The 19396-nt window shown below is 35.7% G+C and overlaps 1 protein-coding gene across 6 annotated transcripts in view; it reads right to left on the reverse strand.

Annotated features, from left to right (window-relative positions):
* Nucleotides 1-19396, reverse strand: part of RBBP8 (RB binding protein 8, endonuclease) — a 94542-nt gene that overhangs the window by 14148 nt on the left and 60998 nt on the right. For all 6 annotated transcript variants that reach the window (XM_074340242.1, XM_019741272.2, XM_074340243.1 and 3 more), the window contains 8 exons: nucleotides 17820-17995; nucleotides 15756-15860; nucleotides 11750-11847; nucleotides 9999-10111; nucleotides 8038-8935; nucleotides 7829-7955; nucleotides 3956-4044; nucleotides 2534-2651 (listed from right to left, as the gene is read on the reverse strand). In XM_074340242.1, the coding sequence (XP_074196343.1) occupies nucleotides 2534-2651; nucleotides 3956-4044; nucleotides 7829-7955; nucleotides 8038-8935; nucleotides 9999-10111; nucleotides 11750-11847; nucleotides 15756-15860; nucleotides 17820-17995 (1724 nt within the window). The remainder of the gene's footprint in view (nucleotides 1-2533; nucleotides 2652-3955; nucleotides 4045-7828; nucleotides 7956-8037; nucleotides 8936-9998; nucleotides 10112-11749; nucleotides 11848-15755; nucleotides 15861-17819; nucleotides 17996-19396) is intronic.

The following is a 19396-nucleotide window of genomic DNA, read 5'->3' on the forward strand; positions in this document are numbered from 1 at the left end:
TCCATGGTGCTCTAGCACCGGTACCCTGTGTTATCTTTCTCCAGCACTTACAATCACCTATCATACTATCAAGTATTTGCTTGTTTCTTCTCAATTACAAGTACGTTCCATGAGGTAGGTACTTTTGTTCTGTTTATACACTATCTCCAGTTCCTGAAACACTTCCTGGTATAGAAATGTAACTCGATATTTACTGAATGATTAAACATTTGTTTATTTCTCCTTTTGTGGGTCAAATTTCTAGATAAAATAGAACTTCTATGTGCCACGCAGTGTGTTAGGCATTCCCAAAGCATTCTGTATGTGCTGTTAGAGTCACAGTAAGGTGCTGATTTATTTTTTGTTGACCTGACTTCTGATTGTGAAATACTTGAGGACAGAGACTATACCCTTATTGATTGTTCTATCACAGCATCTAGTAAGTCTAATACAGAATAGGGTTATTAAAAAAAATGTTTTCTGAGTTGAAGTATTAGCAGCAATTTAATTGGGAGTTTTTTTTGGTATGTTCCATTTTTAATGAATTTTAAGTTCTGAAAAGGTTTACCTTATGGGTAAAATGGGCATATTATTTTTTTCCAAATATAGCCTCAACAGTATCTTCTATCTCATGTGCTATACTTACAATGGTCTCAGCACTTGTCACTGAGTAGTGAGAACCATGTTCTCTTGCTTTGAACCAGGCGAGTCTTTGTGACACTATGCAACTTCTGAGTCCAGAGCATAAAAATGCCATGCATTTCTATCTTGCTCTTTTGGGATGCTCACTCTTGGAATCTAGTCTCCATGTGATAAGGAAGCTCAAACTAGCCCATGGGGAAAGTATAGAGAAGCCCTGAGACTGAATGAGGAGAGAGATGCCAAGTCACCCCCATCTGTCTAGCCCTCTGCTCTTCTAGCTCCAGCCACCAGCTTTCTACAACTGCTTGAGAGGCCCTGAGACAGAACCATCCAGCCAAGCCCATCCTGAATTCCTGAACTATGGAAACTATGAAAGATAAGAAAATGACTGTTGTTGTTTTAATCCTCTAAGTTACAGGAGTAATTTGTTATGCATCAATAGTACTCACAATATCTTATTTAGCCAAAATTATCTCCACTCTATAGTACAAGGTCTAATCTCACTTCTACACGATACTCGCTTCAAATATATTTGGGAAATTATCATGTTCTTTGAAAAAACTAAATAAAATTGAAGCCAAAGTAGTCATACTTTAGTTTTCCCCTTTTCTAGAAAAATGAGGCAAACATTATCAGGAGCTAGTATCATGGAAAAAAAAAATTTACAGCAAAGTATCTTCTTAAGAAGAAAATTAAGTGTCATTCACTATAAAAAGATAATAAATCACTGTTAAGGTTTTCGTTTTAATGGGTACTGTCCTCTCACAACCTAGGCAGCCAGCTACCTGATCATATGCATAGTTATTCCTTATGAAACAACAAAGAATTGAGGCAAAATGTTAAAATTTTCTTTCACTTACTGCATTTAGGAAAGCAAGAGATAAAGTGTTTCAAAAGGGACAAGACTAGCTGTTTTATTATTTGGCCCTGGGCAGGGGGGACTAAAAAATGTTCAGCAGTACATAGGGAATGCAAATATAGTCTGAATGTCCTCAGTTTCTAACAGATGATGGTTGGAAAATGCCTCTGCTTTTAGCACTGCATCCCCATGTGGCGGGTCCTAAACCTCAATACCTCAGAGTATACTAGTCCCAATCTAGTTGATCTCTCGGCATATGCCTCTTTAGTTAGGAATGTTGCTGGCGTGGTGCCAACCAAAATCCTTCCATGGTTCCCATCTCTTTTGGAAAATCAAGGCTTTAGAGGAAGAATTAACAGTTTTTCACCACAAAGGACTGTAGACCCCAATTCAGCCAAATTCCCTTTACTGAAAATGCAGAATATGGCAGAGTAACTCAGCATATACACTATCATTCTTAGTTTACTGCTAACTTGCAAATCTATACTAATACTTCTTAGTAGGACCCCCACTCTGCCTTTTTGCCTTACCAAATTGCTGTGGCAAATCGTATTTCTGAAACGGGACTCTCAAGTCCTGTTATACATTCTATTAAAAAAATATCTAAACCAGGGATCAGCAAACTTTTTCTTAAAAGGTCAGACAGGAAATCTTTTTAGGCTGCAGGGCCAACAAGGTCTGTGCACCAACTATTCAGCTCTGCTCTACCAACTTGCTGCTGTATCACATAAGCAGCTATAGGTGATACATAAACAAACGAGTGAGGCTGTGTTCCCATAAAACTTTATTTATAAAACAGGCAGCCAGCTATGGTTTGCTGATCCCTGGAAACAATCTGAATTCTTTTTGAAATGAACATTATTTTGGCTAAAGATTTTTTAGCAGAAATGTTGAAATTCAGTGTTACTAAGAGTAATCTAATATTATCAGATGGGGGGAAAAAAAACACCTGGTTTGTGGGAAAAGGTCAGCTGGCTTATCAGTGCAATGGTACGACTATAAACTTCCCTCTACATTTTTATTAAAATAATAAAAAAATAAATAAAATCTTACTTGGACTTTTTTCTCCCTTTTGCTCTTGCTTCTTCATTTTTAAAAGCACAGTTTCACTAACCAATGTACAGTCCATGTCCATTGTCTCTCCTCCTGCTAATCTTGACTGACTGCCATCCTGAATATTTAAAAATTCAAAATTTTAAAATTATCCCTTTACGGCCTTTTATTTACTTTTTAAACAAATTTTAGTAAAATATACACAACATAAAATTTTACCATTTTCACCATTTTTTAAGTGTACACTTCAGTAGCATTAAGTTGTATTTACTTTTACTAGGAATATAGACAGATTCAGGTTTTACTGCCTGTAAAACATTTTAGCTTCAATACGCAAGCATCTTCTCTCAAGCCTAGGAAAAGGAGGGATGCTGCCAGGGAAGGGAGAATACCATTGAATTCCCTTGAGTTTCTCTTTCTTTCTTTTTCAATCTACCTCACAGTAATGAACATCAATGTACATAAAGGACAATTTCATAAATCAAATCTGGTGTCTTGATAGATATATTATTACTTTAAAAACTCTTAAATACTATATTAATATACTAATAAGTGAAAGAGAACTTCTCAAACTATAGAGAACCTAAATACAAGCCAAAAAAGTTATTTCCACTATGAATTTTAAGTTTTTTTAAAAACACAGTATTTTAAAACCTAGCCAATTGGGAAAATGTAAAAAATTTTCTTTTCTCCCCCCGCCCACTCCAGTTCAAGCTGTTGTTTCTCAGTCTAGTTGTGTAGGACACAGCTCCCTGGCCCATGCTGGCACCATGAGCCTTGTGCTCACTGCGCCCCCCTGAGCTGAGGCAGTCGGTCGTCGGTTGGCCGCTCACAGTAGCTTACGGCAGCTCTCATTGGCTGCTGGCCACTCACGCTGGCCACTGGCTGCTCCTGGCAGCACACGGAAGCCTGCGGCAGCTTACACCAACCTCCAGCTGCTCACGGCAGCCCAGCTCCAGGGAGAGCTGTTGCTCACAACCTTAGCTATAGAGGGCGCAGCTCACTGGCCCACGTGGGAATCGAACTGGTGACCTAGGCACTAGGAGCATAACGCTCTAACCACCTGAGCCATTGGGTGAGCTGCAAAATTCTTTTTCTTGATAGATTATTTAAAAGTTAATCAGCATATAATGAATTATTTTGATAAATAATTATTTAAAATATATAACTAGCATTTGTATTATTTTAAAACTATAGCATTTTTCAGAAAAGGCCTTTAAAGTCAGAAAGTATTATTACTCTTTCAAAGATACCATAAAGTTGTAAGAATACGTATTTTTATTTTTTACTTTTCTGAATAAATAATTGTATGTTTTAAGAAGTATGTGATTATCTCAAGGTCACAAACTACGTCAGGGGAAGAGAGTGATTAAAAGCTCACTAGAACAATCTCATGGGATTTGGTTTTACTTTCTAACTTACCTTTGTATCTATTACAGTAATATCCATTTTATACTGAGAAAGGTCTGCTGCTGGATCTATACTCCACTGGATGTTTTCAAAGGATACATCTTAGATAAGGAGGAAAAAAACACCCAATTAAAAATAGACTTAAAAAATTCTCATCACTTTAAAACATGGGGCCCACAGAATGGGAGAAATGGTTTGCCAATCATGTCTGGTAAAGGACTTGTACCTAGGATATCTAAAGAACTTTCACAAGTGAATAAGACGATAAATACCCCAATTAAAAATGAGCAAGGGATGTTAATAGAAAGTCCTTCAAAGAAGATATACAAATGGCCAATAAACACATGAAAAGATGTTCAACATCATTAGTCATCAGGGAAAGACAAATCAAAACCACAATGAGATAACACTTCACAGTTCTAATCAAAAAGACAAATACGAATAACAATGCGGAGAAATCGAAACCCTTACATTCTATTAGTGGGAATGTGAAATGATGTAGTTGCTTTAGGGAACAGTTATATAGTTCCTCAAAAGGTTAAACACAGAGTTAGCACATGGCCCAGCAATTCTACTACTATGTATAACTAAAAAAAAAAAGAAAGAAAGAAAATAAACACCCCCTCCACAAAACTGTAAATCACTGTTCATAGCAGCATTATTCATAATAGTATAAAAAGTGATACAGTGAGTCACAAAAGATCATATATTGTATGATTTCATTTACATAAAAATTCCAGAAAAGGAAAATCCATAGAGACAGAAAGTAGATTGTGGTTGCCTAGGACTGGAGAAGAGTGGTGGGGGAATGAAGAATGATCGCTAACGGGTACTGTTCTTTTAGGGATGATGAAAATGTTCTAAACTTAGAACTGTAATGTTGTTTGCACAACTCTGTGAGTACAGCAAAACCACTGAATTGCACACTTTAATACGTAATTTTTTATGACAATAATTTTTTTTTTAAGTTAAAATTGTAACATTGTTTGGAGGGGCTTTCAATGTCTGTAGATATACTTGACAACTATATAAAAGTACAAGGTGTGATCACAAAATATGGTTAATGCTTAAATAAAAAAAATTACAGGAGAAGACACATTGCCATTAATCCCCCTCAAAAACACTCCTTCTCACTTCGAACACACTTATCCCATCGTTCTTGCCACTTTCTGAAGCAGTTCTGGAAGTCCTCTTTCGTGAATGTCTTTAGTTGAGCTGTCATGGCTGATTCAATGTCCTGAATTGATTCAAAATGTTTACCTTTCATGGTCATTCTGACTTTGGGGAAGAGCCAAAAGTTGCAAGGTGTCAGGTCTGGTGAATAAGGTGGATGAGGACATACATAATGTTTTTATTTGACAGAAATTGCTGTACCAGAAACAATGTGTGACATGGAGCACTGTCATGATAGAGGAAGAAGTGAAAGACTCTCATGAAAGAGGACTTCCAGAACTGCTTCAGAAAGTGGCAAGAATGATGGGATAAGGGTGTTTGAAGCGAGAGAGTATATTGAGGGCGATTAATGGCAACGTGTCTTTTACAGTAATTTTTTTTAACTTAAACATTCACCATATTTTTTTATCACACTTCGTATAGTCATAGAACATAAAGTGGTACAATATTAACTCTAAGTAGATTATGAAAGGTTAAGTAGGTATATACTGCAAACCTCAGAACCATAAAAAAAAAATATTTAAAAAAGAAAAGGAATGAGGGTGAAAAAAATGTTTTTATACAGAGACTGAAAATCTTATTGGAAGAACAACTAAAGATTGTTCTTCAGGAAAATAAACGCAGAATGAAGGAATAACTTTCCAATGAAGAGTAAAAGAAAACTACATATGAAGTACAGAAATATTTGGTGGCTAAAAAAACCCCAAAAGACTCCTTTTAAACACTGCAAAATTATGAAGAGATTAATATACATATTAGAGCAAACAATGTTTTCAAACAAGAAGTTTAAAAACCCATATAAATGTATACAGTGGTACCTCGGTTTTCGAACGTAATTCATTCCGGAAGACCATCTGAGTTTTGAAATGTTCGAAAACCGAGGCACAGTTTCCCCATAGAAAGTAATGCAAAATGGATTAATCCATTTCAGACCTTTAAAATCAACCCCTAAAACTGCAAATTTAGCATGGATGTTACTATCTAATGATACCATAGATCCATAAAATTTACGGCGTTCATAAACAGAAATGTTCGTCAATGGAGACTTTTAAAAACCGAGGTACCACTGTATATGCATATATTTGTAGACATAAATGCAAAGAAGAAGGACAGGCTATCTATGGTATGAGGAACAAGATCTGGATGATGAGAATTCTACTTTATGTATTTTAAAATTCTGTATACATTTTTTAAAGCTTTTGTAAAGAAAAAGTAAGTACATAAAATAGGTAAATCCACAAAATCACCAATAAAAGTAGGTATTAAAGATCTCAATTCATTTTTTTCAAAAAGCACGAGAAGGAAAACCATATATAAAATGAACCCAATGAGAATTACTCTGTAAACATAGAAACATGCAGAAAGGAAGAAAATATTCCTGAAACAATAAACTGCACAGAAGAAAACATAGGTACTAAACTTATGGACCTTGGGTTCAAAGAGCATTTTACGAATTTAACTCCAAAGGCAAGGGAAGTAAATGCTAAAATAAATGAATGGGACTATATCAAACTTAAAAGCTTCTGCACAGCAAAACAAACCATCGACAAAATAAAGAGGCAACTGAATGGGAGAAGATTTTTGCAAACAGTGCCTCTGATAAGGGGCTAATATCCAAAATATACAAGGAACTCATGCAACTCAACAACAAAAAAACAAATGACCCAATTGAAAAATGGGCAGAGGACCTGAAGAGACATTTCTCCAAAGAGGACATACAAATGGCAAATAGACATATGAAAAAATGCTCAACATCACTAATGATCAGAGAAATGCAAATAAAAACCACAATGAGATATCACCTCACCCCAGTTAGAACGGCTATCATCAACAAGACAAATAGTAACAAGTGTTGGAAAGGCTGTGGAGAAAAAGGAACCCTCATACACTGTTGGTGGGAATGCAGACTGGTGCAGCCGCTATGGAAGGCAGTGTGGAGGTGCCTCAAAAAATTACAAATAGAATTAACGTATGACCCAGCAATGCCTCTCCTGGGTATCTACCGCAAAAATCTGAAAACTTTTATCCATAAAGACACGTGTGCTCCAATGTTCATTGCAGCTTTATTTACGGTGGCCAAGACATGGAAACAACCAAAATGTCCTTCGATAGATGAATGGATAAAGAAGTTGTGGTATATATACACAATGGAATACTATTCGGCGGTAAGAAAAGATGAAATAGGACCATTTGTGACAACATGGATGGATCTTGAGATTATAATGCTAAGCGAAATAAGTCAGACAGAAAAAGCAGAGAACCATATGAGTTCACTGATATGTGGTTTATGAACCAAAAACAACAAAAGAACAAGACAAAAAATGAGAAACAAAAACTCATAGACACAGACAATAGTTGAGTGGTTACCAGAGGGTAAGAGGAGGAGTGGGGTGGTAGATGAGGGTAAAAGGGATCAAATATATGGTGATGGAAGGAGAACTGACTCTGGGTGGTGAACACACGATGGGATTTATAGATGCTGTAATACAGAATTGTACACCTGAAATCTATGTAATTTTACTAATAATTGTCACCCCGATAAACTTTAATTAAAAAAAAAAAAAGAAAGAAAATATTTTTTTCTCCCAAACAATTCAATCCATCCGAAGGATGTAAATAATATATTTAAGATATTAATATATTATATGTACTAAGATGATATGTCAAGATAGTATATGTAAAGAGTGGAAGTACTATTTATAGTGTACATACCTTGGTTGTTTTGAAGAGACTTTGTTTTAGCGATTCTGCATGGATTTAACTGAAGAACTGATGCAAGTTCACATGCTCCATGGACTGACCTGGTTTTTATTGTTACTGGCTCATGAGAACCAGCACCCTAAAACAGAAAGAATTATTAGCATCTAGATGAAATTACAAACAACTATTTAAACCAAAATCCTTGAACATTTAACACAAACCTTCACATCATCAAAGAGGTTCTCTGTCTCCAAACTTTCACGTGGACGTAGAGGGATTTTAAAGATAGGATTTTCTTCTTTTATCTGTAATGGTGCTTTATTATCTGGAGAGGATTTACTCAAGGGCTGGAGGACACACTCCTGCAAACAGGGCTCCTCTGGGGAATCTTTGGTTGGCACACAGCTCCCACTCAAGACCTTTCGGCTTGAGGAGGAGCCCTTTGGAATGGGCTTCAAGGTCTCATAGAGAGTCACTTGCCTAAATCTGATTTTAGAGGTCTCACTCCCTTGGCTTTTGTCTTGACGCTGAATAGCTGAAAATCGATCAGACAGATCCAGGGGTTTATCCATTACATAGTCTCCATTCATAGAAGAATGACTATCCAGTGGAAAAGGAAAAGCATTTTCTTTATCAAAAGAGGCTTGGGGGCAGCTTACTTCATCTTCACTTTCTTCCTCAATTTTCTTCCTTTTGGATGTTCTGCATCCCAGTGATTTCAAGGACACCACATGTTTATCTTTATCAGTAATCGCATCTTTAATGTGATCAATACTACCCTGTTCACTTACAGATTCACTTATATTTTTATTTATAAGCATCTGCTTATTAGAAGACGACTGGCTAATGATCTTGTTCACTTCAGACCCAAGATTATGACGTGTGAAAATGGCACTATCTTCAGATTTTGATCTAGTTTTCTCTGATCTAGAATTAGAAGTGCTGCTGAAAGGTATTGTTTTCAGATGAGTTTTTTTCCCAGTCTCTAAAAGAGAAGGCGACAAACTTGTATTCAAAACCAAACTATTTTTCACATTAGAGGTAGCTCCAAATACAGGAGATGATACCCGAGGAGTCAATTCTTCTTGAGGAGGAGTCTTTGAATTAGGATCTGAAAATCTAAAAAAATAAAGAGTGGTAAAATGTTTTTTCCGACTAAAGAAATACGGTAAAAATTAAAAGACAAGCATAATGAGAAAATGTTTGCTAATACATAATTATTATAGTAAGGTCTTATCCATGTATTAGAGGCAGATAATTAACCAGCAATTAAAACAGGATATAGTTGCTGGTTTCTCTTCACTTGGCTGACAAAAAGCAGAGGAAAATGATACAGCAAATCTCTCAATACCATGATATTCCTACCTATAAATACCTTTCCTAAATAATTTAAATACACTATATAAGAAAATAATATCTTAATAAATTCCACTAGGGAGGTTGTTATGAAATTTTGTCATGAGTAACTCCAAGAAACATAATTCTTATGCTACAGAACTGAACGTAAATTAAGACTCAGGATGCCTCTAGCAGAGGAGACATCTGTGGTAGTAAAAAGAGCATTAAGTTTGAAGACATGGGATGGGTAAGAGCTCTGCCTCCTAGTATTTAATAGCTATGTGGCCTTAAACATTTAACCTCTCTGGAGCTGCATTTTTGTCGACTATAAAATATGGGGGTAATAAAACCTACTTTAATGAGTTACTATGATGATAAATTAAATGTGATACATGTATCTAAAATTAAAAGCTTTTTTAAAAGAAAAATGCCCCATAAATATAGGTATTACTAATGAATGTTCTGAAATTAGTAAAAATGAGATGCAACACAATCTTGGAAGCTTATCCAAGCTTACAGATGCATTTTGTAAAACATCCAGTTTTTGGAAATACAAACCAAGAAGGGATGACTGGTTCTTTAAAGGGGCAGAGCAACAAGAGGGGGATCTCTTAGGTACTGTGTAATGGAAGTACAGAAAGAATCTAAAAATAGAGAGCAGGTACTGTTCTCTCCAGTAATGCAAAAAGCCCTCAATTAGTCATAAAATGGAGAAGATATTTTTTTAAATAAAAATTAATACAAACTATATATGGACCGAGAGAAAAAGTTTAATTATATGGAACTCACGGTAATGGGATTTCACCAATAGCTTATAAATTTTTACCTAAGTGCCGCAAAGTACCTTAAACTATCTTCATTATTTCTTGTAGATTCCTCAAAAGGTTGTTTCTTGTGATCTCCTTCCAGACAGGGGTAGAGCTCATCACCAAGAGGGCTCATGGGACCTTGAGATTCCTTCAATAGTAAAATATAAAGTATATAAATACAATGGAAGATTTTTCTTCCTTAAAAAGGAATGAAATACTGATAAATGCTACGATATGAATAAACCTGAAAAATAGGATAAATGAAAGAAGCCAGACTCAAATGCCACATAATGTATGATTCAATTTATATGAATTATCCATAATAGGTAAACCCATAAGGACAGAAAGCAGATTGGTGGTGCCAGGGCTGCAGGTATTGGGGAATAAGGATTGAATGTTTAATAGGTACGGGGTTTTCTTTCAGTATGATGAAAATGCTTTCGAACTAGATAAACGTGGTAGTTACATATATTGTGAACATACTAAATGCCATCGAATTGTACACTTTAAAATGGTTAATTTTATGTTATGTGCATTTCACCACAATAAAAAATATGAAACATATTTTAAGTTTAAAGAGAGAAAAGCATTAATATTTTACTACTTTTGGTAAGTACATCCTATTACAGGTATATTAAACTCCAATTCCAAAAAAAAACACATTAAAATGAGGTGAAGGGAACAGAGATGATTCTTTATACTGACAGGAGATGAACTGAAAGGGATCCTTTAAAGAGTAGTGGTCCTCAAAATTTAACACACATTCAGTCAACTGGGGATCTTGTTAAAGTGCAAGTTGTCTTTCAGTAGGCCTGGGGTGGTATCTGAGATTCTGTATCTCTAAAAAACCTCAAGATGATGCAAATGCTGTTGGCCTGTGCATCACATTTGAGCAGCAAGTTTTTAGAGATCAGCAATCTTAACATATTTGGTGTCTAAACTACTGACCCGCCAAGCTTATGGGTAAGAGGGAGTTAGAAACCGTTAAAACACATTTAAAGCTCAAAGGCTAAAAACTACCCACTATCACTTGAATATGGATTTAAAACTAGAAAGAACAAAAAAATCCAAATATAATGAAAAGTACTATTCAATTTTTACAAATTCAACAGCAAGACAATTTAAGAGCCCATATACATTTATTAACTAAAGCAACGGAATGCTATTTTAAAGTTGTATCAAAGTGAAACTTCCTTAAGATTGAAGAATTCAAGTTTTCGTTTTTTAGGGGTTAATTAAGAAAAAAAGTAAATGTGACTGATGCAAGGAAGTACTAAAATAATGAAAAAATCAAGGGATCATTTACTGACCCAAACCCTCGGCCTATTTGGATAGGCACTTCTTAGGACAAAGAACTAAGTGCACATAGTAATCTCAAGAATGCAGCCTGGTTTTCAAATCCAACCACAGGTTAAAGGATGATGAAAAGATCCAATAAATTCTGAAATCAACCTAAAGGTTTAAGTCTTCTCTTAGATGAAACAGAGTAAGAATAGGAAACGAGAGGGGGCGAGGAAGAGAGTTGGCTAAATCCTCTATGCCATTATCACTTCTCTAAATTTTGACTCAACCAACAACTTACATCCCAAGAATTCTAAAGACTAGATTTGTGGGACTGTCTGGGGTGGAAAATATAAATGGGCCTTTCTAGCCACATCAATTTTGTCCTAGACTTTTAACTAATGATCTTTCAGAAAGAATAGTTTTTCTCTTGCTCAATTCTCTAAAAACTGACCGAAAAGGACACCATTAATTCATATTATCACCAAACTAAACAACTACTTACCGATTCTTCTGGCACGCTAAGTCCGAGCGTTTCGGCAACAATTGTAGCTAAATTAAAAGATGACTTATCAGTGGGATAACTTCTTGTTCCACGTGTTTCTAAGTAAGAAAAATAAAAACCAATTATATAATTGTTGAAACTTGATGTACAAAAATAATACAAAAAAGGAGTAAAAGGCTCAAAGAACCACTGAACAAGATGGCACTGGACAATTTTTTAAATTCTGTGCAAAAAAGCCCAAAATATCTACTATACAAGGCAGTAAGTTACAGATATCTATTGTCTACACTTGTCAAACCTTTTCAGCTAAGTTTTCTATTTATCCTAAATGAGATGAATGCAATAGCTAGATTATTCTTATTATTGCCACTGAAAAAACCATATATATTTATAATGGATTTACTATGATCTAAGATATAGTATGGCTATCAAACCACATTTATAGTACCTTTCATGAAAACATATTTTGTGGGAGAGATTTACAGCACTGCATAATTTTGAAGTTTTAAGTTATCACATATTTATACAGAAATCACTTACGTTCAAATATTGTATAAAGTTTTATGCACATAGAGTTCCACTAACTCAGCAAGTATTTATGGAGCACACAGGCATTATGCCTTATTAATTCCACCTCCTACATATCTGTCATACACATTCTTCTGCACCCCCAGGCACAGTTCACATCATGAAAAGATTCCTGTCCTCAAGGAGCTTATAGCTCTAGTTAAAATAGAAAGGTAAAAAGAGAAATGCAATAAAATGTGATAAACATTAGAATAAAGGTACATAAAAAAGGGGTGACTTAAACATAGAAGAAGGACTTCTAAATTTGCCTTGGAAAATGAAGGAAAGCTACACCAAGTGATGCCTAAGCTGACCCTTGAGAGAAGAGGAATTTGACAGGTTAACTAGGTATGTGTAATGGTCCATATGTGCAACAAAATTATGTGTGGTTCAACTGCTGGAAATAGAAGTGCAAAAGATGCACTAGTAATAGTAGTAGTAGGACATGAGCCCAGACGCTAAAGAGTTTAAAATTTATCCCGTAGGCAATGAAGAGCTATCCAAGGGTTTTTAATGTAGGATAGATGAAATATTTGGGTTTAAAGAGTAATTCTAGCCATGATAGGCTAACAGAGCAAGAAGCAGTCACTAGTAGGCAGGAAGACTAATTAGATTACTACAATAGTCTGATGAGGGATGCTGATGGCCTAAACTAGTACAGTGGGGGTGCAGAAGAATTTGTAGGACAGATATGTAGGAGGAGGGATCAATAAGACTTGAAGACTGTTTACATATATGAGATGAAGAAACAGGAGGCTAGGATAACTCAAAGGTTTTTGATTTAGGTAACTCAGAGAGGTACCGTGTTTCCCCGAAAACAAGACCTAGCTGGACAATCAGATCTAATGCGTCTTTTGGAGCAAAAATTAATAAGACTCAGTATTATATTATATTATACCTGGTCTTATATAAGACCTGGTCTTACATTATATTATACTATGTAAGACCCAGTCTTATAGTATAGTAAAATAAGACTGGGTATTATATTAATTTTTGCTCCAAAAGCCACATTAAAGCTGATTGTCTGACTAGGTCTTATTTTAGGGGAAACACGGTATGTAGATTGTCATTCACCGAGATTGTAAATAAAAGGTTGAGGGGAGTAGGTCTGACAGGAAAATTTCAATTTTGGACATACTGTAGTTGAAGGATATCCAGGTAGAAATGCTTAATGGTACACAGATACACTGGTTTGGAATTCAGGAGAAAAATCTTGGACAGAGATATAGATTTGGGATTTATTCTCATATACTATCTCTAAGTGATATTCCTCCAAAAAGAGATAAGAAGTGAGACAAGAATAGGCCAAAATCCATACATATCCAGGACAGTAACAGTTAAAAGATAGAGAAAGAATAGCCAATAAAGGAAAAGGGAAAAAAGAACAATAAGAAGTAAGAGAAGCAGGAAAGTGGCACCACTTCAAGAAGACAGAACTTGCTCAATAATGCCAAATGTCACAGAAAGGTCAAGTAAGATAAGGACTGGGAAGTAGTCATTACATTTAACAACAGGAGATCACTAATAACTTTTGCCAAAGCAGTTCCAATCTAATGAGTTAGAGAAGAGAGTGTGAGAATATTCACCCCCCCACCACGCCCATCTCTCTTCCCCTGTACCTCTCCCCCATCCTCTTTGGGGATAGGAGGGGGGAGTGGAATCCATACTATAATGAATTCAACTGGCGTGAATGTGAGTTGAGGAGAAGAGATATTGAACATAGATCACTTTCTCAGCTCTGAAGAGAAGCTGTAGGTAAGGGTGGAGAAAATTAAGAAGTATTATTTTAAAAAAATGAAAGATAACATATATTCATGTTGAAAGGAAAGAACCTACAGAGAAGCTGGAGATATAGGAAAAGAGGACAACTAATGGAGTAAAGTCCTAGCAGCAGCAGAAGAGAAGGGGCTCCAGAGTGCTGAGAAGCACTCCAGTTTTCTCCCTTTACTTGGTAATTCTAATAACATAAAAATATGCTGAATGTGCTATATAATATCCCATGTATTGAGGGACATGTTTAGAAGTGCTCTCTCCACTTTCTCTGATCCTAGTTTCTCTTGAACATGAAATAGTCGTCTGGTTGATCACTCGTACATTCTCAACAGGTCACGTGATGAGTTTAACGCTCTGTGATCTCCCTGCAGTTAAACCTGATGGTCAGTCCTCAGTTTCATCTTCCTTGACCTATGAGCCTGTTTGCCAGGGCTAAACCCTCTCTTCTCTCCACTTGATTTAAAGGATACCATGTTATCTTAGCTTTCCTATCTTACTGGCAGCTCCTTCACTGGCTACTTGGTTGATTCCTCCTTATTTTAACAATCTCTAAACCACCACTTCTACAGTTGTGATATCACATCCAAAAAATGGTTCTTGAGAGATTTAAAAAAATCTCTTTTTATGTGTAAGGCACAGACATATATACACTCATACAGTATAGCTGCAGTATTAAAACTCCAAGGTAGAAGTGACTAGAGGAAAAAAATATCTACAAAGGCTAGGGTGGGGTGACAATGAAAAAAAGTTGAGAATTACTATTTTACACAATGGAGTGCCCCGGGTCTAAGTACGGGGACTTCTCCACCTACAGTCACTTGCTTGGTAATCTCATCCAGTCTAATGGCTTAGATACCACCTACATGCTGACAACTTCCATTCCTCGATCCTAGACTTCTCCAAAAGCACATCCACCTACCCATCCAAAATCTTTACTGAATGTCTATCAAGCATCTTACAGAATACTCTTAAAAAGCTAGCTCCTGATTTATGGCCACCCCCAGCCTACAAACCTGCTGCTCACAGTCTCCTTCTCGGTAAACAGCAACTCTGCTAAACCAACGCCCTTCGCTCACTCTGCCCAGACACACAGGCATCCTCAAGGTCAAACAGCCAGACAGCAACCCCTTATGGCCTTTGTGCTGGCTGACTGCTGTGACCGGAGGCCCTGCCCCCAGCGGCCCTGCCCCCAGCAGGCTACATGTCCCTCAGTCTCTGCACAAATGTCATTTTTAAAATGAGGGTTTCTAACATCTCTTCTTACCCTGCTTTATTTTTCTTCAGAGTACTTGCTTCCTCCACCTAACATATTTATTTCCTTTCTCCCCCCATGAGGCTGTAAGCTCTATGAGGTTCAGGGCTTATTTTGTTCAGTGGTTAGTATACAGTAAACACTACAATACTGGTTGAATCAGTGAGTAAACCAGAGTAAAGCCCTGTTTACTTATAGTTATTAGCAATTTGTATTAATATGGATAGGTATATTAATATGAATAATAGAATAACATTATTTTTCAATGTGAAAAAGATTGCTAAGCAACTAGTAATACAAACAAAATTAACAAAAAATACTTTAAAATATCATGTAATTCAGACCATTGGCCACTCTTGCCCATCAATACCCATAAACTGTAAACTTATAAAGTAATCTCAATATCTTGCTTACTAGCCATTGGAGATTGACTTTGATCACAAGTGTCAGCCACTAGAATTTCATTTTCATTAGGCTTATGTTGTGGATGAGTTGAAGATTTTGAAACTCTTTTCAATTCTAAGGGGGAAAAAGGAGAGATTACCAATAAACAATCACGATAAAAAATATTATCAAACTACTATTTTGACAAGCCAATACAAACTTGTCTTTCAATGCATCAGAAGTGCTATTTTACTGATATAATTTTCATATTCTAATAAAAAGTTCATTCCTACATTTTCACTAAGAAACAAAGCTGGAAGAAGTTAAGACAGTAGAAGAGAGACCTAGAACAGAAGCATCTTCTAACCTAAGTCTCTGGGAGTTGTAATATTTTAATGTATCTTTCCCCTGTGTATTTGTTGCAAATCAGTAGGTTAATTTAAAATGAACGCTGCATCATATATCTCCACAATCTTTGTTTTAGTTTTCATTTTTTGGGAAGGAAATCCTGAAACATGCTTTACCAGAATTAATTCAAAGAAAACAAACAACAAAAGGACTAAGTAAAGGGAAACAGACTTTTACTAATAATAACCTGAAAGCAGTACTAAAAAAGCACTATGAACTTTAAAATAAATGAGCAATGGTAGTTAGAAAGAGAAAAGAATTAAACAGTCATTAAGTCAGTTTTAAAATAATTTGCATGGCTCAAAAGTTGTCTTGTATTTTAAACCAAAATTTCAGATTCCAAGTAAAAATTATCAGAACAAGATTAAAACAGACAAATTAAGTTTTTAAATAGTTATATGTTATTTTCAAACAATGAAGAAATAAACCAGAAGTATTTATAATAGATACAAAAGAAGACTTTGTACCGGTAATAAAGAAAACTGCTGTAATTTGTTTTTCTGAATATTCTTATACATGGATTTAAATATGATCTAAATTATGCAGATGCTTATCTACAGTGATTCATGTCCTATCTGACAGCAGATGAAAAGGCCAATGAATATTCACTCTAGAGCTATGATCTTACATTTAACTTTAGCTCCTAAGTATGTGTAAGATTTTAACAGTTCTTTTGTTTTCCACTAGATGGTGATACAAACGCATATAAAATGAGGAATATTAAGCCAGCTTTCCAATATCAAAGAATAAGATCTACTTATATTTTCAAAGGCATAGCTGTTAACAATTTTTTTGCATTATAAAAATATCTCTAGGACTAAGTACACCCCTTCACCCCCAAATGTTTTCCTTGTCACAAATAATTTAGGTTAAAAATTAGTCTTTACCATTTACTTTAGATCAATATTGAAAGGCATAATCATTGTATCACGTCACATGATAAATTTCACGACTACATTGAAAAGGTAGTTCCAAAGCATTTAACAGAAACGGTAACTGGCCTGGAATTAGAAATATGCTACTGATCAGGCACAAAGTAGATACATTATAAAGTCACTTCTTGATTACCACCAATTGCTACAAATTATAACAAATAAAAAAAGCCAGTTAAAGACAGCTCCAATAGTGGGAATAGCTGTGGGCAAAACCTGGAAAATACAAAAGTTTAGAGCCAGGAAGATCTACATTATAATTCGGACTCATTTACTTACTTGAAAGGTCACCCTGAGTGAGTTATTTAACCCTTCTAAAGAGCATCTTTTCCTTTAAAACATAGGTGCTAATAGCTACCTTGCAAGCCTGTCATGAGAGTTAAAATATACTGGTATATTTAAATCACTCAGCATAATACCTGGCAAACAGTAGGCAGAAATTAATGTTAAGTTCCTTTTCTCCTTCCTTTTATCCCACTCATGTATATTCACAGAAGAATATTTTTTAAAGAAAAAGAAAAAAGGCAACTATTTACTACATGCATTTACATATTCAGAAGAGCAAGCAACGCATGTCTTTATATAATACAAGCAGAAAGTGCATGCCCAGTCACTTCACTAATTGAAGTTAAATTTACAATTCTAACGTAAGTTACCTGAACAATGACCGTCCACTAGATTGAGTAACATAAAAACAACAGATGAATACTATTTTTGCAAAACCAAATAACTAAAGTACAACTCTAATCCTTACCATTTGTACAAACAGAGTGCTCTGGTTTAGTAAGTGTTTGTTCTACATATCGGACATGGAGGTTCTCCTTTCTTCGCAACCGATTAATGCCAGGAAATGAAAAGCCTGTTATTGGTGAATCTGGAATAACATTTTCCTCACATTCAAGCTCAGCTGCTTGATGCTGTTGATCATTCCTAGAGGAAAGTAATGACAATTGAAAGAAAATTAATTTAATAAATATCTACTAAAATATTTACCATATGCTATGGAGCTAGAGCAAAATACGGGTATGAAACTATAACAGATGTAATTCCTTGCAAATAATGTTCAAAATCTAAAGATTACAGAAATACTCAAATGATTAGAGTGGGGAATATTATTGTGAGAAGTGAAGTACAAAGTGTAGTTACTGGCACCTGAAGTGAAATTTTAAAAATTTCAGATGGCAGAGAAAGTCAGCAGAGGATCCACACAGTCTGTGTACCTGTGCTGGAACTACACAAAGAAGAGGCTTGATTAACTGTGCGCATATGTTAGAAAGCAAGAAGAAAGGAATAAAGGAATTAGAGCCCGGAAGTAACATGACAACCTACCAGTAGTGTTTAAGATTGACTGGGACAGAAAGAAAGGGGCAAGGAAATCAATTAGGCAGTGGCTGTGATAGTCCAGGCAAAAGCTGCTGTGGGTCTGAACCAGGATGTTAAAAATAGCTATGGAAAGGACAGGACCAATGGTAAACACTGTGGTAGAAGAACCAACATAACTTTGCAAAGGACAAAAACAGGGTAAAAATAATACTAACACTGATAATTACCAACATTCTTGTAGGTTTACACTGCCAGGCACTGTTCAAAGTGCTACATGTATCAGTTTAATTATAATAATTGTATGAGCTATTACGAATACTCTCATTGTAGAAATGAGAAAATGAAGCTACAGAAGTTGTCATTTACTAAAATAGTAAATCACAGAACCAGGATCTAAATCCCGGCAGACAGCCAGCACAATACTGTTAACCACTCCATGTGTTATCCTTAGTGTAAACCATGAGACTAACGACAGACTACAAGTAGGATTCAACCTTCTAGTTTCTGCCACTGCTTCTATCCAAGCCCCCGTACAGTCTACTCTCAACACATCAGTCAGAACAATCCTATTAAAACTTAAGTCACATTGTATCACTTCTCTGATTAGAACCTGCCACATCTCCCCATTTCACAGAACACACAAGCCATTTCCTTTTAATGATCTACAAGGTCCTACATGATCTTACGGTTCCCTTCCCTTATATCCTCCCTGACCTCTTTTCCTATCATACTCCATGCCAGCCACCCTCACTTTCTCAGGTTTCCTCAAACACACCAGGCATACCGTGTTTACCCGAAAATAAGACCGGGTCTTATACCGTATTTCCCTGAAAATAAAATCGGGTCATATATTAATTTTTGCTCCAAAAGACGCATTAGGGCGTATTTTCAGGGGATGTCTTATTTTTTCACATACAACAATCTACATTTGTTCAAATACAGTCATGTCATCTTCTTCTGGAACATCGTCATAACGTACTAAATACGTCTGTCTGGCTGATGATCTTA

Source organism: Rhinolophus sinicus, linkage group LG09 (assembly GCF_036562045.2).
Source record: "Rhinolophus sinicus isolate RSC01 linkage group LG09, ASM3656204v1, whole genome shotgun sequence".
Lineage (NCBI taxonomy): Eukaryota > Metazoa > Chordata > Mammalia > Chiroptera > Rhinolophidae > Rhinolophus > Rhinolophus sinicus.